At 43.5% G+C, this 19,469-nt stretch overlaps 1 protein-coding gene across 3 annotated transcripts in view; it reads right to left on the bottom strand.

Moving 5' to 3' along the window:
- fbxl2 (F-box and leucine-rich repeat protein 2) overlaps window positions 1-19,469 on the bottom strand; it is a 180,942-nt gene that overhangs the window by 14,128 nt on the left and 147,345 nt on the right. For all 3 annotated transcript variants that reach the window (XM_067981069.1, XM_067981076.1, XM_067981083.1), the window contains one exon: window positions 6,858-6,914. In XM_067981069.1, the coding sequence (XP_067837170.1) occupies window positions 6,858-6,914 (57 nt within the window). The remainder of the gene's footprint in view (window positions 1-6,857; window positions 6,915-19,469) is intronic.

Genomic DNA, 19,469 nt, shown 5'->3' with positions numbered 1-19,469 from the left:
ATATCAGATTCAGATTTCAACTGGAGTATAATTGTAGCTGATGCAATGCCTCTGATACAGAAATGTCATTAGGTATAACATCATGACAAACACAGAACACCGTCTAGCACTGGGCACTGTTTCTTCTGAATCATAGGAAATGGGTGCACTGCAAGAATACGTTGAAGAGAAGCTATCTTAAACTCCCACAAAAGGGGAAATTCAAGTCCCTCAGATCCAAGATAAAGCAGAATCAGCCTGTACTATGAAGAATGTAAAGAATCTCCATTCCTGATCTAAGGGACACCATCTCTATCACCCAAGAAAGCAACAGTGGGTATGTCCCGACATGATCTAAAATGAGCCAATTCCTCTCCCCTCATTTAGGAATTCATATCGAAAAGGAAAAAAACAACCCAATTGGGTGATGTACCTGACCCGTACATTTGTTATAATGTGCCTCTTTTGGAACTAAAATTCACCCATGCCGCCTGTGTTGCAGGGGATGGATCTGCAGGACATTTCACAGTTGGGTGGACATGGCCTCTCTCCCCAAAGTGGTGCTTCCAGGCTGAGGGCACTTAATCCCTATGGGTATGACTCTTTGCAACTGCAAAAGGAACCCCAACTAGGCCTGTGGAAATTAATGTTTTGTTCCTTGGGTTGGAAGGCCATGAAGGCCACATCTCCGAAGTACTGCGATTCTGAACAGTCATCTGAAGGAAGTCTTCTACCAGATGAAAAAACTTGTCTTATTAGAACATAGAGTACTTTTGAAAGAACAATTCTATATATTAAACCAGTTTTCTGAGCCAAAAAAATAGTCTCTTTGCTGAACAGTCAGGCAAACCCAAGTCACTCTAGGTCCTCCATTTTTTATGGCTGCACGTAGCCAGGAAGGTCTACAGCTACATGCCCCGGACTTGGAGGTGTTACCCATCAGGAAAAATCAACTTCAAAATATGCACCACCAGCTCAAGGAACTATTTATGGGAGAGCTTCTCTTTCTTTAGTCTCACTTATTTTGTAAACCTTTAAAGAGGGTTGCACTCTCCAGAGACATCACAGCTTCATGCAGTTGGCCTATCAACAACATCTTGTATTTATATAGTATTTTTAACGTAGAAAAAAAATCCCAAGACGCTTCACCGAGGCGTAATCAGACAAAAATGGATGCTGAAGCAAAGGAGATAATATTAGGAGGGCAGAACAAAAGTTTGGTCAGATAGGTGGGTTCTAAGAAGGGTCTTAAAGAAGGAGAGGGGGGTGGAGGGGTTTAGGGAGAAAATTTCAGAACCTGGGCCTAGACAGCTAAAAGCATGGCCGTGAATAGTGGGCCGAAAGGAGGGGATATGCACAAAAGGCCAGAGTCAGAGTTCAGGAGGGGAGGGTTGTGGGCTGGAGGAGGTTACATAGACAGAGAGCAACCATAAAAGGAATTAAACACGAGAATGAGAATTTTAAATTTGAGGCTTTGGAGGACTGAGAGTCAATTTAGATGAGCAAGGAGAGGGATGACGAGTGAGCAGGACTTGGTGTGGGATAGGAAACGGGCAGCAGAGTTTTGGATGAGCTGGTGTTTACGGAGGGTGAAGAATGAGGCTGGTCAGAAGAGCATTGGAATAGTTTATTCTAGAGGTGACAAACGAATGTATGAGGGTTTCAGCTGCAGATGGGCTGAGGCTGGGGCAGTTATGAAGGTTAAAGTAGGCGATCTTGTTCGTGGGGTCGTGGGGTCGTAGGCTCAGCTTGGGGTCAAACAGTCTGGTTCAGCCTGAGACAATGGTAAGGGATGGGGTTGGTGAGCTCTTCTCATTTGTTGGAGGTGAGGGTGGAGCGGGCAGGGGAGAGGGGATTAAGGAGACAGTTGCTAGTGAAGAAAAGAAACTGGAGGTTATCTTTGCTCTCCAGGAAGATTCTGGAGCAGTGTGTGGTTTTGGCAGAGGAGAGTGCAGCTCAATAGTGCTTGATGTAATCCAGCCAGTTCTGGTGCTGGTTGGCTGAACCAGTTTTGTGCCACATACACTCATTTGTGCCCCTTGGTCTCAAGGGAACAAAGATGGAGGCCATACCAGGGGACTGACTGTGATGGGAGAGAATAAAGCTTTTCCTGGGGCAAAGGCATAGAAAATGGACATGAAGGAGTGGTTAAGCAGATCAACAGCTGGAGAAGCATGGCAAATGGAGTGCCTTAGGCTCGGCATTTGGGATTTAGAAAGTGCAGTTGTCTGTGATTTGGGGAGAGTTCATTCCAGGGTAGAACACAGGAGGAAATGGGGTTGGAAGGGGGTTAGATGCGTGGTGAGTGATACAAGGAATTAGTCAGAGTTGCCCTTGTCAGTAATAGAGACCATGGGAGTAGAGGCCAGGGGAAATGGCAAGGTCACTAGCACCAGACCATATAAGTCAACTACAAACCAGTGCTCTTATCATTGGTGCCTTTTATTCAGTTCCTACCAATATCACATAAGCAGTTCTTCTGGTACACTCGGGCTAGAATGGCAATCCTTTGACACTCCAGATCCCAAGGACAGAGTACCAGTCCTAGCAGCATGAAATGGACATAAGCCTGCACTGGCTTACCTTTCCAGGCTTGATCAGATGACATGGGCCACACCCCAGGAGGTTGTCCTCCCATTTTTCTGGCAGTCCCCCTGCACCCTAGAAAAATAACCTTTCAAATTCCACATCAAAGTTAGGTTTTCATGGTAAACATTTCAGGCATTGGTCATCAGGAGTTGAGTGGTCTGTTGTACTTGCCAATCATTTACATCCCATTGAAGTCTGTGGATTGCAGACAAATACTTTTGAACTGGACACACCGACACCGAGCTGACACAGGTTTTTGCTGTTGTCTTACAGTATAAGAGAGGAGGACCAGCCAAAGGATATGGGAAGGGAAAATCAGAGGGTGAAGTCACAATAAAGCCAAAGATTAAAAGCACCATTATAACTTTCCTCCTTGGACAACCTGGGTTAGTCATGTTATGTGGAGTAAGGCAAACTTAAAAAAGTATATATTTTCACACTTTTCTCATTATATAGGTCATTTTACATTATGAACATTTCAGTCAAGCACTTTAACTAGCTACAGTTAAACTGAAAACTGAAGCCTTTCCATATTTAGGCTAATGTCAATGCTCGTAGATTTACTTTTTGAATTTGGTCTGAAAGTAATTACAAAACCAATTTAAACTTTTCTTGCTTACTTTATGGTAATGCTTATACTAGCTTTTTCCTCACTGCTTTATTTTACACATGGTTCAATCACAATTGGTAACTTAAGGGCTACACAATAGGCCCACCTTTTCTTTTTATTTATTGTTTTAATTTCTACTGTATAAGTATTGAAACAGCTATCTTCACTAAAACTGAAAGCGACTGATGTATGTATTGAAGCAAATATTGGCCCAGAAATTGCTCGGAGTGGCGGACCCACAGTGCTCACTGCTCCATAGATTTATACTAACCCACTAACTTACCACAGTGTTTACTGGGTGCACTTCCTCTAATAGGAAGTGGAGAAGAGCCCAGCGTTAGCTCCAGAGAAACCAGGACCCTGGAGGAGAGGATCACTCTCCCCTCGACCAGATTGCAATATTTTTGACAAGTTGCAAACAGTTTCTGCAAGTTGCAACATAAAATCCAGGAAGTGAAAGGTACAACACTAAAATCATTTGTAAAAGCAGTTACAGACAGTGAGAAAAGAGAGGGTAAGAAATAATCAAATTAAATAAAGAGAGACAGAAGGAAGAAGTAAAAAAATAATTTTTTTGAATTAACTTTTTTTAATAACCAAAAACAATTAAAATAAGGAGTAATGAGACCTCACATTTTTTAAAAGTTAATTTTTAGTTCTTTGGCAGTCATTAAGACTAACCACGCTGTTAATACTTAGATTAGACCTTGTATTTTTAAGCGTACTTATTTTGTGGTGATATTAGTTACTTTCCAGCTGGGCATACGAGCAAGTGGGTGCTGGTCCATTGTTTCAACTGATTCCAGTCGGCGATGTCCCTTTAATGCGAAGCTGTCAAATCGCCGGCAAACCAGGAGGAGCAAGTTCTGGATTTCCCTGTTTCACTGTACATGTGAGAATGCCGGAACTTGCTTTTCGATTTCGCCACTAACAACAGTGAGCAATGTTGGGCTTACCGTTCTTTTTTTAAGCAATTTCCGGCCCAGTATCTGAAAACTCTCCCAAGTTATTTAGTAAATCCAGGCTTCCATCTAGTGGAACCTTGTTTGCCTTTCCAACTACAATAAATGGCAGCATTCTCCATTGGAAAGCTCAGGATTACTTGGACTAATATTGATTGCACCAAATGAAACAATGTTTATCCAAAGGAAAAAAGGTTAATTCAGCTAAACTCAGCAACTGGCTTTAGAAGGGGTAGATTGTGTCTGACCAATCTTACTTTTCTAAAGAGGTGAGAGCCAATTTGACAAGGGAAAGCCAAATGGTGCAGTGAAAGGGTACCAAGATTTCTAAAATTCCTTTGATAAAATAATACACAAGAGATTGCTTTACAGACTCCCTTTCCTCTCCAAAGTCCTTGAACGTATTGTCGCCTCCCAAATCTGTGCCCATCTTTCCCGCAGCTCCATGTTTGAATCCTTCCAATCACATTTCCGCTTTGCCACAGTACTGAAACGGCCCTTATCAAAGTTTCAAATGACGTCCTATGTGTCTGTGACCTCCGTGGTAAACTATTCCTCCTCATCCTTCTTGACCTGTCTGCAGCCTTTGACACAGTTGATCACACCATCTTCCTCCAACGCCTCTCCTCCGTTGTCCAGCTGGGTGGGACTGCGCTCATCTCGTTCCACTCCTATCTATCCAGTCATAGCCAGGGAATCACCTGTAATGGCTTCTCTTCCCGCTCCCACACAGTTACCTCTGGAGTCCCCCAAGGATCCATCCTTGGCCCCCCTCCTATTTCTCATCTACATGCTGCCCCTCAGCGACATCATCCGAAAACACAATGTCAGGTTCCATATGTACGCTGAGCACACCCAACTCTACCTCACCACCAACTTCCTCGACCCCTCCACTGTCTCTGATTTATCACACTGATTGTCTGACATCCAGTACTGGATGAGTAAAAATTTCCTCCAACTAAATATTGGAAAGGCTGAAGCCACTGTCTTCGGTCCCTGCCACAAACTCCGTTCCCTAGCCATCGGCTCCATCCCTCTCCCTGGCCACTATCTGAGGCTGAACCACACCATTCACAACCTTGGCGTCCTATTTGACCCTGAGATGAGCTTCCGACCACATATCCGCTCCAACACCAAGACCGCCAACTTCCATCTCCGTAACATCGCCCTTCTCTGCCCCTGCCTCAGCTCATCTTCTGCTGAAAACCTTATCCATGCCTTTATTATCTCCAAACTTGACTATTCCATGCTCTCTGGACTGGCCTCCCATCTTCCACCCTCCATAAACTTGAGCTCATCCAAAACTCTGCTGCCTATATCCTAACTTGCACCAAGTCCTGTTCTCCCATCACCCCTGTGCTCGCTGACCTATATTAGCTCCCGGTCTGGGAATGCCTCGATTTTAAAATTCTCATCCTTGTTTTCTAATCCCTCCATGGCCTCGCTTCTCCCTATCTCTAACTTCCTCCAGCCCTATTACCCTCCAAAATCTCTGTGCTCCTCCGATTCTTGCCTCGAGCATCCCCGATTTTAATCGCTCCACCATTGGCGGCCGTGCCTTCAGCTGCTTAGGCCCTAAGCTCTGGAATTCCCTCCCTAAACCTCTCTGCCTTTCTGTCCTCCTTTAAGACGCTCCTTAAACTCTACCTTTGCCTGTCGTAATATCTCCTTATGTGGCTTGGTGTCAAATTTTGTTTGATAATGTTCCTGTGAAGCACCATGGAACATTTTATTATGTTAGAGGTGCTACATAAATACAAGTTGTTGTGATTGTTGTTGTTAAGGTCAGTGTTTGTCATAAGTGAAGTGTGAATGTGAATTAGTAACTATTTAAAGGGAAGGGAGTTATGGTTGAAATTAGAAGAGGTACGAGTAGGGTACCCCAGGGGTCTGTTCCTCCTATTTTTTATTTCCAATATGCAGTACCTTGCTTTTGTCAACACTGAACTGCATGTGCCACTGATCAGTGCACGCTCAAGTCCTGTGAAACTAAGACATTCCCTGCAAACTAAAACCATTGCCTCTCTCTTCTCCCTCCCTGGCCCTGCTGGGTGGTGTATGTAAACTTAATTATCATGCACTTCAACTGTTTGTTTGCAATCAAATGCCCGAAATGCCGTAAGGATCTGATTTGCTTTATACGAGGCCTCACGCTGACTGGATACTTTTAGTGTATTACCCACTACTCCAAAGACTTTTTCTTTTCCACTGTAATGCACAGAAACCATCCATTGTGCACACGATCTTTATTTTCTATACCAGTGTGAATTACCTTATATTTTTCCACATTTAATTCCAATTGCCATTCCTGAGCCCCTCTAGTTAATTTGAATACAAACCATTTCTGTTTCCAGGAATCTGATGGCAGGAAACCAACAGCCCGGCTAACTATTTTAATATAATCAGTTCTATTGGTAATAATTTACTATATAAAAGCCCATTACAGTATTTGGGTCATATACAAATCTTTGGATAAGAATGAACAAAGGGCCAGTTCCCAATATGTCCATTCTTGAAGGCAACCAAGTGAGATAAACCAATTTCAGATGGGACGCTTGAAATTTGATTAATTTTTTAAGTTTAGGAAAAAAGTCGGAGATTACAAATGGATGGAAGACTAGAACAAATTTCATGACTTCTAGAACACAGGAATGATCAGATTAAAAAACTTATCCTATACAAGACAAATGATTCAACTGCAATAGATATCCACTCACCAGTGCCTCTAGCCTAGGACAATGAATGGACAGCTGAATCAACGTGTTGTCTGTGATCTGTGGGAAGAAAGAGAGAGAGAGAGATATGTGTTTGTCTGATTTTTTTTAAAAAAACAAGCTATCTGGGAGCTTTAAGTTATGAACAGGTGCAAAAAAGAGAATTTCATTTTGTTATTAGAACTACCAAAGGGGAAAAAATAGTGACCAGTCTCTTATCAACCAATTTACAAATATATTCATCGCTCCCTGATGCGACATAAAATACTGGGACAATGTAGAATTGGTTCACCAGTGTAAGTATGTAAGCACGTCATAGGAAAGGCAGTATCAATTACCACTTTTATTAACGTAAGTGGAAAAGTTAGAGCAATCGCTCACGTGGAGCATAAACACTGGCATGGACCTGTTGGGCTGAATGGCCTGTTTCTGTGCTGCATATTCTTTGTAAATGCAATAGAACCAGGCAGTACAAACACTTAGGAAGCTCTTCAAATCTGTATAGGTGCATCTTCTTTCAGGCTGCATTCCTCAATTATTCTGTAAAGGAGTTTTGAGCCTAATTCAAAGAAATGTTTCTGTCTTAAAGTTTAACAATGTCTAGTGCATGCATTGCAAAAATAAAACTTTTAAAAAATAATTTAAAAACAGTAACTCTAAAGTGCAAACAAGTACCATTGCAACACTATTTTGAGTTGTAAAAAAGCCCATTTCTGTTTGGTTAAAAAAAATGTTTGGATTGCATGGACAAGAGTTCTGAAAAGCCCAATTGTTGCTGAAACTGTAAGTGACAGAATAGGTGAAGGCCATTCAGCCTATCAAACTTGTTCCACCATTCAATTAGATGACGACTGATTGCGACAAGCAATTTAATTTCAGAGCCAAGAATAGCTGCAGGATATAAGATTTATGCTTGCCATAAGCTCAAAGGAATGAGACGCTAAGGCCAGTAGCCATGTTGTTGTTTTTCCATATGTAGGTTATAAACATAGAATATTCTGCTAAATAATTCCCTAACCAGATACAAGAAAACCACAGTTTTCTCCAGGAGGTCAGCCCTGGGAGGTTAATCACTCAATATCCAAGCTGTTACCCATAAACCAGCCTGGCTGTGTGTCATACTCTCCTGTCTTTTTGGGATAATTAACCCCCTGATTCCCCCCACAATCCCAGGTCTGGCAAGCAATGTTTATATTTCCAAGACGAGATTTAATCTGAAAAACCACAGCTTCTAGACAACTACTACTCTGGCCTGTTTATTTCAGTTTTTGTAATCAGAGAAATTGAGGGAAGGCATAAAGAAATTTCCTGTGATAGTCTGTCTATTAATGCACTGAGATCCAATATCTTGCATAATAACAGATGTGCATTTTTGATCAGTATGTATAGATTGGATAAAATTCACAAGCCCATTTCTGGGGTAAGATTGTGGCCCTACTGAGGAGACTAGCTGCTACCTTTCCTCTCTTCAGAAGATGCTGGGCAATTTATGGCACTGCACACTCTCTTTTTAAAACAAATCTTTTTTCAGACTGCTGAACTTAACAGTTTTGAATCATGCTTTTTACCATCTATCCATAGAAGGATACCCTGTTTCTGTACTTATGGAACGTAGTACTGCAGAGTTCCAATTTGTTGACATAGGAACAGGAGTACACCATTCAGCCCCTCGAGCCTGTTCCACCATTCAATGAGATCATGGCCGATTTGTATCCTAACTCCATCCACCTGCCTTGGCTCCATGTCCCTTAACACACTTGGCTAGCAAAAATCTATTGATCTCAGATTTAAAATTATTAATTGAGCTAGCATCAACTGCTTTATGTGGGAGAATTTTCCATACTCTACCACCCTTTGCATGAAGAGGAGTTTCCTAACTTCTCTCCTGAATGGCCTGGCTCTGATTTTAAGGTTATGTTCCCTTGCCCTTAACTCCCCCACCAGCGGAAAAAGTTTCTATTTACCCTATCAATCCCTTTCAAAATCCCAAAATCCTCAATCAAATCAACCATTAACCTTTTATATTCCAGGGAATACAAGCCTAATTTATAATAATCTCTCCTCATAATCTAACCCCTGGAGCCCTGATAACATGGGCTAAGTCAACACAATTTTATGGAAGAAGAAATTTGTCAAACACAATTTCCAAGAGTTTTTTGAGGGTGTAACTAGCAGCGTAGATAAGAGGGGAGTCGGGGGGGGGGGGGGCGGGGGAAAGAGTACCAGTGGATGTAGTATATTTGGATTTTCAAAAGACATTCGATAAAGTGCCACATAAAAGAGGTTGTTACACAAGATTAGGGCTGATGGAATTGGGGGTAATAGATTAGCATGGATTGAGGATTGGTTAATGGACAGAAAACAGTAGGAATAAACGGGTCATTTTTGGGTTGACATTGTTACTAGTGGGGTGACACAAGGATCAATGCTTGGGCCTCAGCTGTTTACGATATATATCAATGACTTAGATAAGGCGACAGAGTGTAATGTGTCCAAGTTTGCTGATGATACAAAGCTAGGTGGGAAAGTAAGCCATGAGGCTGCAAAGGAATACAGACAGGTTAAGTGAGTGGGCGAGAAGGTGGCAGATGTAGTATAATGTGGGGAAATGTGAAATTATCCACTTTGGTAGAACATTTTTTAAAAAAGGTGAGAGACTAAGAAATGTTGATAGTCAGAGGGATTTGGGTGTCCTTATCAACAAATCACAGAAAGTGAACATGTAGGTACAGCAACCAATTAAGAAGGCAAATGGTATGTTAGCCTTTATTGCAAGGGGGTTGGAGTATAAGAGTAAGGAGGTCTTGCTGCAATTGTATAGGGCTCTGATGAGACCATATCTGGAGTATTGTGTACAGTTTTGGTCTCCTTACTTAAGGAAGGATATACTTGCCTTAGTGAGGGTGCAACGAAGGTTCACTAGATTGATTCCTGGGATGAGAGGGTTGTCCTATGAGGAGAGATCGAGTAGCATGAGCCTATATTCTCTGGAGTTTAGAAAATAAGGAGGTGATCTCATTGAAACGTATAACATTCTTAGAGGGCTTGACAGGGTGGTTGCTGAGAGTCTCTAACTAGGGGACCTAGTCTCAAGGGGTCGACCATTTAGGACCGAGATGAGGAAAAGTTTCTTCACTCAGAGGGTTGTGAATCTTTGAGCATCCACAGCCCTCCTGGGTAGAGAATTCCAGTCATTGAGTATATTCAAGACTGAGATTGATAGATGTTTGGACACTAAGGGGATAGGGCGGGAAAGTGGAGTCGAGATAGAAGATCAGCACTGATCTTATTGAATGGCGGAGCAGGCTCCGGGGGCTGTACTCCTGCTCCTATTTCTTATGTTCTTATTCTGGTGAATCTGCACTACACTCCTTCCAAGGCCAATATATTCTTTCTAAGGTGTGGTGCCCAGAACAGTACACAGTACTCCAGATGTGGTCTAACCAGGGCTTTGTATAGCTATAGTAAAACTTCCTCCCTTTGTATTCTAGCCCTCTAGTTATAAAGGCTAACATTCCATTAGCCTTTTTGATTATTTTTTGTACCTACTACATTTTGGAGATCCAAAGAGATTTAGGGGTCCATGTATACAGACCACAACTGTTCCTAGCTTTTCACCATTTAAACAATACTCGGATCTATCCTTTTTGGGTCCTCACACTTATCTGAAAGAAAGACTTGCATTTATATTGCACTTTTTACGACCTCAGGATGTCCCAAAGTGCTTTACAGCCAATGAAGTATTTTTTGAAGTGGAGTCATTTTTTTAATGTAGGAAATGCGGTAGCCAATTTGTGCACAGCAAGGTCCCACAAGCAACAATTTGATTGATGACCAGACAACGTGTTTTTTTTTGGTGATGTTGGTTGAGGGATAAATATTGGCCAGGGCACTGTGGATAACGCCCCTGCTCTTCTTCGAAATAGTGCTGTGGGATCTTATACGTCCATTTGAGAGGGCAGGCGGGGCCTCGGTTTAGCGTCCCATCCAAAAAACGGCACCTCCAACAATGCAGCACTCCCTCAGTACTGCACTGAAGTGTCAGCCTAGATTTTGTGCTCAAGTCTCTGGAGTGGGACTTAAACCCACAACCTTCTGACTCAGAGTTGAGAGTGCTACCAACTGAACCACAGCTGACACATCCTGGGTTGAAATCCAGCTGCCACAGTTTTGTTCACTCACTTAATCGATCAATGTCTCTTTGTAAGTTTATGCTCCCGTCTACACCAATCTTTGTATCATCAGCAAACTTGGATATATGGTTCTCTATTGTGTTATCTAAGTCATTAATAAATATAGTGAATAGTTGAGGTCCCAGCACAGATCCTTGTGAGACACCTCTGGTCACTTCCTTCCAATTCGAGTACATACCCATTATCCCTGCACTCTGTCTTCTATCGCCCAACCAATCTCCTAACCAGGTCAATAATTTGCCTAAATTCCACTAATAGGACATAGCAGTTACATAGGATTTAGGACCAGATACCATGGCTTGCCAGCTTCTTAGCCTGAGGGAGGCATCTTGGATGATAATGTGAAATGGCAAATAGGTACCAGCGTATTCCTGCAAGAACATCCTCTCAATTTATCCAACAATCCACAGTCAGTATACTGTGGTCAAGTCTTGCTTGCTAGCTTATCTCTGCTGCCTGAACTTCTCTGGTGGTTAGAGAAGTCCATTACATCAACTCTCCAGCAGCACTCAATCACTTAATTTGGAATTTTTTCCATTTGTAAAAAAATATCTTGTGGCAGTTTATCAGGAACTAAACAGAGGTAATTTATAAATCTTTAACTTTTGTAGATGTAGTTATTATTAAGAGGTATTCTGTGAAGATTGTTAGTAAGGAAGGGAGTCCTGAGGGATGTATTGTGAAATTTCCCATCACTCAAAGCATATAAATTTGATGTGGCCTCTTGTGACAAGTGTCAACTTGATTCAGTTGGTAGACCTGAGTCAGAAGGTTGTGCGTTCAAGCCCCATTCCAGGATTTGAGCATATAAATCTAGGCTGACACTTCAGACAATACAGCACTCCCTCAGTACTGTACTGAAGTGCTGCCTTTCAGATGAGTTGTTAAACTGAGGCTCCGTGTGCCTGCTCAATTGGACGCAAAAGACTACAATGGCACTATCTGAAGAACAAGGAGTTCTCCCAGTGCCATGGCCATTACTCCTACCTCAACCACACCACCAGTAAAAATTATCTAGTCATTCTATTGCTGTTTGTGGAATCTTACTGAACACAAATTGGGTGCCACGTTTGCCTACATGACAATAGTGACTGCACTTCAAAAGTAATTCATTGGTTGTAAAGTACTTTGCGATATCATGACAATGAGACACTACATAAATGCAAATACTTACTTACATATCAATGACTACTAGTATATTTACAGAGCAAACAGTTTAAATTACAGCAGGTAGAATGATGTAGTTTAATCCCTAAAAATCTTTGCTTTAAAGCTAATCATGAATTTCTGAATGCTAGGAGGCATCTTGAATAGATTTAGGAATGTGCACACTGGAATTCGGTTGATATGATCATAATATTGAAATCTTGTTTGCCATAATCCAGTAGTATTAACAGTTTGATCAGTCAGTTGCACTCTTCAGTTTTGTGCAAGACTCACTGGCCCCAATATTTATAGGGAGGTGGGGAGGGAGTGGGGGGAGGTGTAGCAGCTGGGAAACCCAGAAGTACGAGTTTCCCGAAGGTCCTGCCAAATTTAACCTGATTTAAAATTTTGTCTCCATTTCCCAGCCAGCAGCCAGCCAGATTGAGAGGTTGGCTGTTGGGCCGGAAGGCCTGCTGCACTAGGCCGCAGCCGGGGAGCAGAGAGGAGGGAGGGAGGGAGAAAGGGAGAGATCCTGGGCCGCGGGGAGCATCAGGGTTGGGGGGGGGGGGCGTGGATAGATCGGGAAGGAGGTGGGGGGCCAGATAGATCTGAAGGGGGTGTTGGGGTCAGAGAGATCGGTCTGGGGCCAGAGAGTTGGGTCAGGGGGGGGGTGTGTGGATAGATCATGGAGGTCTGATCGCCAGGGGACCAGCCCGCAGGCGTTAAATCTAAAACAGAGCTAAAATTTGAGACTTGCAGCCTCTAAGATATTTAGACTGGGGACCGCCTCTGAAGAGATTGGTCGCCCGCCCCCCAACCCCACCTCCATTAAAACCGGAAGTGGTCCCCCGCCTGTACTGGGGGGGGGGGTTAAAATTCCCCCCATTATTTCCACCTTTTGATAGAATTTCCACTCCATTACCATCTTCTATTATAGTTTTGGTGTTAGCATTGTTGAACAGCTGAGCAGTGCTCACCAGCAGCTGACCAGTAAATTGCACAAAAGCCCCTATGTGCTACTCTCCTCTCCAATATCCTGCTCAGTTGTTGAAAAAATGTTAATATTGACAGGACACAGTCTTAAATAACGGCAGGAGATCTAAGTATTGTACGAGGCCTGCATTAATCAGGTTTGTCACATCATTGAGACTGAGCCTTCAATTTTTTTTTAGGAAAGGTCAGTCGGCCCAATAAGTTTGTCTTTTGGCTTTTTTAAAAAAAACATGAACCTTACCTATTTGCCTCATCAACATGAACCCAATTCTTTAACAAGAAACACATCCATTTGTCTCTTGAAGTCATTTATACTGTCCATTTCAATGGACTTCCCTGGTAATTATTTAAATTCTATTACTTGAGTAAAAACCACATGACTTTGCTTCTTACCCAACTTCATTTTTAAACTTGTTACTCCTGGATATACATAAATAACATTAGTTGAATTTTCTCCATTTCCCCTACCTGGAGTGTCTATGTAAAACTTCACTAGGCTAGTCAAATATGACTTCCCTTTCCTGAAGCCACATTGATTGTCCTTTGACAAGTTATCTCTTTTGAGGTGTTGTGCCACTAGTTATCTCTCCAAAATGTTTTACGAATACTTTTTCTATAACATATTAAACTTACTAGTTTATAGTTTTTTTTTAAAAAATCGGCCACTTTCCAATCCTTAGGGATCTCTCCCAATTTAGCACACTTACTAAAATTTCAGTTAAAGCTTCATTAATTTTGATCCATATTTCCTTTAAGACTCATGGAAAGATGTCATCGATACCAAGTACTTTGTTTTAAGAGGATCTAACCTTTGTATATCCTTCAGTATTTACATACTGTGCAGCTGCTCCTGGAAATCTGGGCCCCGATATTTACGGGGAGGAAGCGAGGGGGCTGATCACAGCAGTGAGGAAAGGATATGATCAACAGAAGGTTTGCTTGAGGAGCTGGGGGAGACGTACTTCTGCTCCTTCTGGCCCATGAGCAGTGCCATAAAAAGCACTTAGCTGCTTGATCTGGCTGCTCCCGTCTCCATTTTGCCGGGTTTCCTGAGCCCTGGGAAACCTGGCTGGCTGGCGCTAAATTTAAATCAGGCTCCCAACTGCACTGTGGGTGCCTGATTTAAATATTATGATTAGGTGTCCCGCCTCGAGAGCGAGACACAGACACGCCACGCAACCAACTGCCATAAAAACGGCAATGGGCATATATGTGGTGGGTTGAGGGGGTCGCGTTACATGATTTTTAATTTTTAACCTCCCCACTCATCGTTTGGGGGGGTGGGGGTGGGGATGTTAATATCGACTCCCTGATATTTGAAGTAGGAAAACTGCCCCTCCACTTCCTGGACAAAAACAACTTTTCTGACCCCATATTCCAGTTATCATTACTGTGGGCCAATATTTTATTCTGCCCTTCATTCATTGCATGTATATTTGAAAAGCTCTTTACTGTTACTTGGGTAGTTGTCAGAAATCTATCCAAAGTTTGTCTTGACTTTTTTTCGATCTGCTTTTGTCTTTTATAATACACCTAGTCCTCCTACCTACTAAATTCTTTTTATGTTTTGATAGACTTGTACTTATCCCCAATACTACTCTTGAACAAGTTTTATTTGACCAGGATGAATTCCGACAGCAATATTTCCTTAAATGCTTGCCACTTTTCTACTGTAGATTATCCAATTACCATGTTCCAATTTTTAAAACTCAATTGGAATCCATTTCCTTGTGGAAAGCTTGTGATTTTCAAATAAAATTGTTGGACTATAACCTGGTGTTGTAAGATTGTTTACATTTGTCAACCCCAGTCCATCACCGGCATCTCCACATCATGGCTACCTTTTTGAAGCCCAATGTGTTAGTTTCATTGCAGATTTTGCATATCCTTATAAGTATTTGAGTACTAGTAATATTTTGATTGCTAGGAATTGACCATATATCTAAAATAAGCAAAGGCAAGTTGGAGACCAAGTTATGCCAGGGTCCTTTTCCTCCAGATAACTGTTCTCTTTTCTTCTAGCCCAAACACGAGGTACAGTTTTAAGGAATTCTGGCCATCTTTCATTTGGAGAATATATACTCCTTTGGTACTCATTAACTTTTGACTGAGGGACATAATCCTAAAATGCATGTTACTCGAGGGTCACTCTCACAAACTATCCTAAGGCAATTCCACGCAGTCATTTTTAACAGTAGAGTATGTGTCATAAATAGTTAGAAAGAAAATACAGTTGGTTAAATGCCTTGTATTCTCAATACTTACTTTTCTGTTTTAAAACGGATTCTAAATGATTCCATAATCTTAAAACGCCAAACTCACAAACTTCCACTACTTTACTGAAGACAAGGAAGTGGGATTAGAGAAGATTGCTCCAGTTGAAGAGCTGACATCAGCACAGATCCAATAGGCTGGGTAGTCTCCTTCTGTGCTGCAATTTCTATAACTTTATGAACCCCAAGTTAAAGGTTTCATTGCTCTGTATTTGTAGACTATATGATGACTTAGTACGTTACAAACTATTACACAAATCATAATTAGGAAATTCAATGCCAATCAAGCAAAAGCAAGTTGAGTTGACTGGAACAAAAGCAAAATACTGCGGATGCTAGAAATCTGAAGTAAAAACAGAAAATGCTGGAAATACTCAGCAAGTCAGGCAACATTGGTAGAGAAAGAAACAGAGTTAACATTTCAGGTTGATGACCTTCAGAACTGGAAGAAGTTAAAGGTTTAACAGTTTTTAAGCACATACAGTGTCAGACAAATGGGGGAAGGAAAGAACAAAAGGGAAGGTTTGTGATAGAGTGGAGGGCAGGAGTGATTAAATGACAAAAGGGATGATGGTGCAAGGCAAGGAGGACGGTAATGGGACAAGTAAAGAAACAAAAGATGGGTCTAAAGGAGCTGTAAATAGCAACAGCAGAACCATTACCAGCACCTGCTCACCAAAAAATTGGGAGCAACGGTTATGATCTGAAGTTATTGAAATCAATGTTGAGTCAGGAAGGTTGTAAAATGCCTAATCGAAAGATGAGGTGCTGTGCCTCGAGCTTCATTGCAACAGTGTAGGAGGCCGAGGACAGAGAGGTCAGAGTGGGGGGGTGGAACGGAGAATTAAAACGGTAAGCGACCGGCAGGTCAGGGTCATGCTTGCGGACTGAGCGCAGGTGTTCAGCAAAGTGATCACCCAGTCTGCATTTGGTCTTCCCAACGTAGAGGAGACCACATCGTGAGCAGCGAATATAGTATACTAAATTGAAAGTAGTACAAGTAAATCGCTGTTTCACCTGGAAGGAGTGTTTGGGGCCCTGGATGATGGGAAGGGAAGAGGTGAAAGGGCAGGTGTTGCATCTCCTGCGCTTACACGGGAAGGTGCCTTGGGAAGAGGAGCGGGTGTTGGGGGTAATGGAAGAGTGGACTAGGGTGTCACGGAGGGAGGGGTCCTTTCAGAATGCTGAAAGGAGGGTAAGATGTGTTTGGTGGTGCCATCGCGTTGGAGGTGGCAGAAATGGCAGAGAATGTTACATTGAATGTGGAGGCTGGTGGGGTGAAAGGTGAGGACAAGGGGGACTCTATCATGGTTCTGGGAGGGAGGGAGGGGAAGGGGTGAGAGCAGAAGTGCGGGAAATGGGACAGACACAGTGGAGGGCCCTGTCAACTACAGTGAAGGGGAATCCTCGGTTGCGGAAAAAGGAAAACATATCGGAAACACTGGCATCGTCAGAACAAATACGACGGAGACAGAGAAACTGGGAGAAGGGAAGAGAGTCCTTACAGGAAGCAGGGTGGGAGGAAGTGTAATCAAGGTAGCTGCGAGAGTTGGTGGGCTTATAATAGATATTGGTTGACTGCCTATCCCCAGAAATGGAGTAGAGAAGTCGAGGAAGGGAAGTGTTGGAGATGGACCATGTGAAGGTGAGAGAAGGGTGGAAATTGGAAGCAAATTTTATTAAATTTTCCAGTTTGGGGTGAGAGCAGGAAACGGCACCGATGCAGTCATCAGTGTACCGGAAAAAGAAGTCAGGGAGGGGGACCAGAGTAGGACTGGAACAAAAAATGTTCCACGTATCCCACAAAGAGACAGGCATAGCTGGGACCCATACAGGTTCCCATAACGACACCTTTTATTTGGAGGAAGTGAGTGGAGTCAAAGGAGAAGCTGTTCAATGTAAGAACAAGTTCAGCCAGGTGGAGGAAGGTGGTGGTGGATGGGGACTGGGTGAGCCCCTGTTGAAGGAAGAAGCGGAGGGCACGCAGGCCATCCTGATGTGGGGTGGAGGTGTAGAGGGACTGGACGCCCGTGGTGAAAAGGAGATGATTAGGGCCAGGAAACTGGAAACTGTTAAAGTGGCGGTGGGCGTCGGAAGAGTCGCAGATGTAGGTGGGAAGAGACTGGACAAGGGGAGAAAAAAATGGTCGAAATAAGAAGAAATAAGTTCTGTGGGGCCAGAACAGGCTGAAATGATGAGTCTACCAGGGCAGTCCTGTTTGTGGATCTTGGGAAGGAGGAAGAAATGGGCTGTGCGGGGTTGAGGGACTATGAGGTTGGAGGCCATGGCAGGGGGGGGGGGGGGGGGGGGAGGAGATGATCTCCAGATTAGGTCAGTGGTGGTCTGGGAAACTATGGCTTGATGTTCGGCGGTGGGGTCATGGTCTAGGGGGAGGTAGGACGAGGTGTCGGAGAGCTGGCGTTCAGCCTCCGCAAGGTAGAAGTCTGGTCGCCAAACAACAAAAGCGCTCGTCAGCAGGTTTAATGACAATGTCCGGGTTGAACCTGAGAGAACGGAGTGCTGCGAGTTCAGAGGGAGGTAGTTAGAGCGAGTGAGGGGAGGAGAGAAATTGAGACAGCCGATATCATGCCGGCAGCTCACAATGAAAAGATCAAGAGAGGGTAAGAGGCCAGAGGGAGGGGTCCAGATGGAACAAGAATTCTGAAGGCGGGAGAAAGGGTCCACTGTACAGGGTTGGGGGGTCGGGGAAGAGAAGACACCTGGCCAAAGAAGTGGGCGCAAAGGCTAAGGCAACAGAAGAAGAGCTCAGCATCGTGGTCGGGCTCGAATGACGAATATGTCTACAAGCTCTGTGATCAGCAGGCACACACTAGAAGGTAGAGAGGCAGATTTGATTCATTTACTTCACAAGAGAGGTGAGTGCGTGGAACAGACTGCTGATGGATTCAATGAAGGCACTTAAGCGAATCGGGCAGGCGGGAGGCCCCCCATGACATCGTCGGCATGATGCCTGAACCACTTGAACTCTCAGGTTTCATTTCCATTTGAATGACAGGCTGCTCGCTCAATCACGCTGGGAATCAGATAGCCAGCCCACAATATGTGCTCAATTTCCAGCCTGCCTCCTGAAGCTTATTTAAAGCAGGAATGCATCTCCTAAAGCGAGGTTGCATTCCCCACTTTCATTTTTGATGGAAGATCGCTTCAAAGTATTTTGGCAGCACAGATGAGCAGAAGGGCTACCTCCTCCAAGATTTCTGATGCCTACCTAGGGATCCTAGTGGAGGAATTCAGTGCAAGGCAGGAGGTACTGTTCCCCAGAAGCTACAGGAGCCTCCCTAAGGCCACCATTCAGCAGGCGTGGACAGAGATGGCTGGCAGGGTCAGGACTACCATCACCCCCAGGGGCCCTGGGCTCAACATAGAAAGAGGATTAATTACCTCAAGAGCAGCAAGAGTGAGTAATGCTCTTCATCTCCACTGCACCTGACAATACATCCCTCCCGCCCTCCCACCCCACCACTCTCAGCAATTTTCTCCCCTCCATCACATCTTTCAACATATAATCACTAGGGCATATTGCAACACCTCTCTCTCTCATTCCATACATGCTCCCTCTTCCATTCTTCTCAACACCACACACTAAGATTATTTTCTTCTCACATCCCAACTATCAACTCTTCCCAGCACTCCTACCTCACTTCATAGTACGAACTTGCCTTTACATTCATCACCTCCCCCCATCTTGCTTCTTCTCCACACGCACAAGTCTGCTTACCTTTTCAACAGCCACTCACTAATTCTTGCCCTCTCTTGCTGCAGCAAAAGACAGCGCATAATAGCAGGGAGAAGACCAAAAGGGGGGCCGAGTCACCAACATCACCACCCTCAACCAAGCAGAGCAAGAAGCCCTGGAGATCAGTGCCCCTGGCAGAGCTATGAGCATCAGGGAAGATGAGGATGGTGGCTTACCTGAGCATGGTGTCTGCACATTACTTGTAACCCTTCATTCACCTCAGCAAACATGCAGCAAACTCCACAACTTCAAG

This window comes from Heptranchias perlo, chromosome 3 (assembly GCF_035084215.1).
Source record: "Heptranchias perlo isolate sHepPer1 chromosome 3, sHepPer1.hap1, whole genome shotgun sequence".
In the NCBI taxonomy this organism is placed as follows: Eukaryota; Metazoa; Chordata; class Chondrichthyes; order Hexanchiformes; family Hexanchidae; genus Heptranchias; species Heptranchias perlo.
This window is presented reverse-complemented; position numbering and strand designations above follow the sequence as displayed.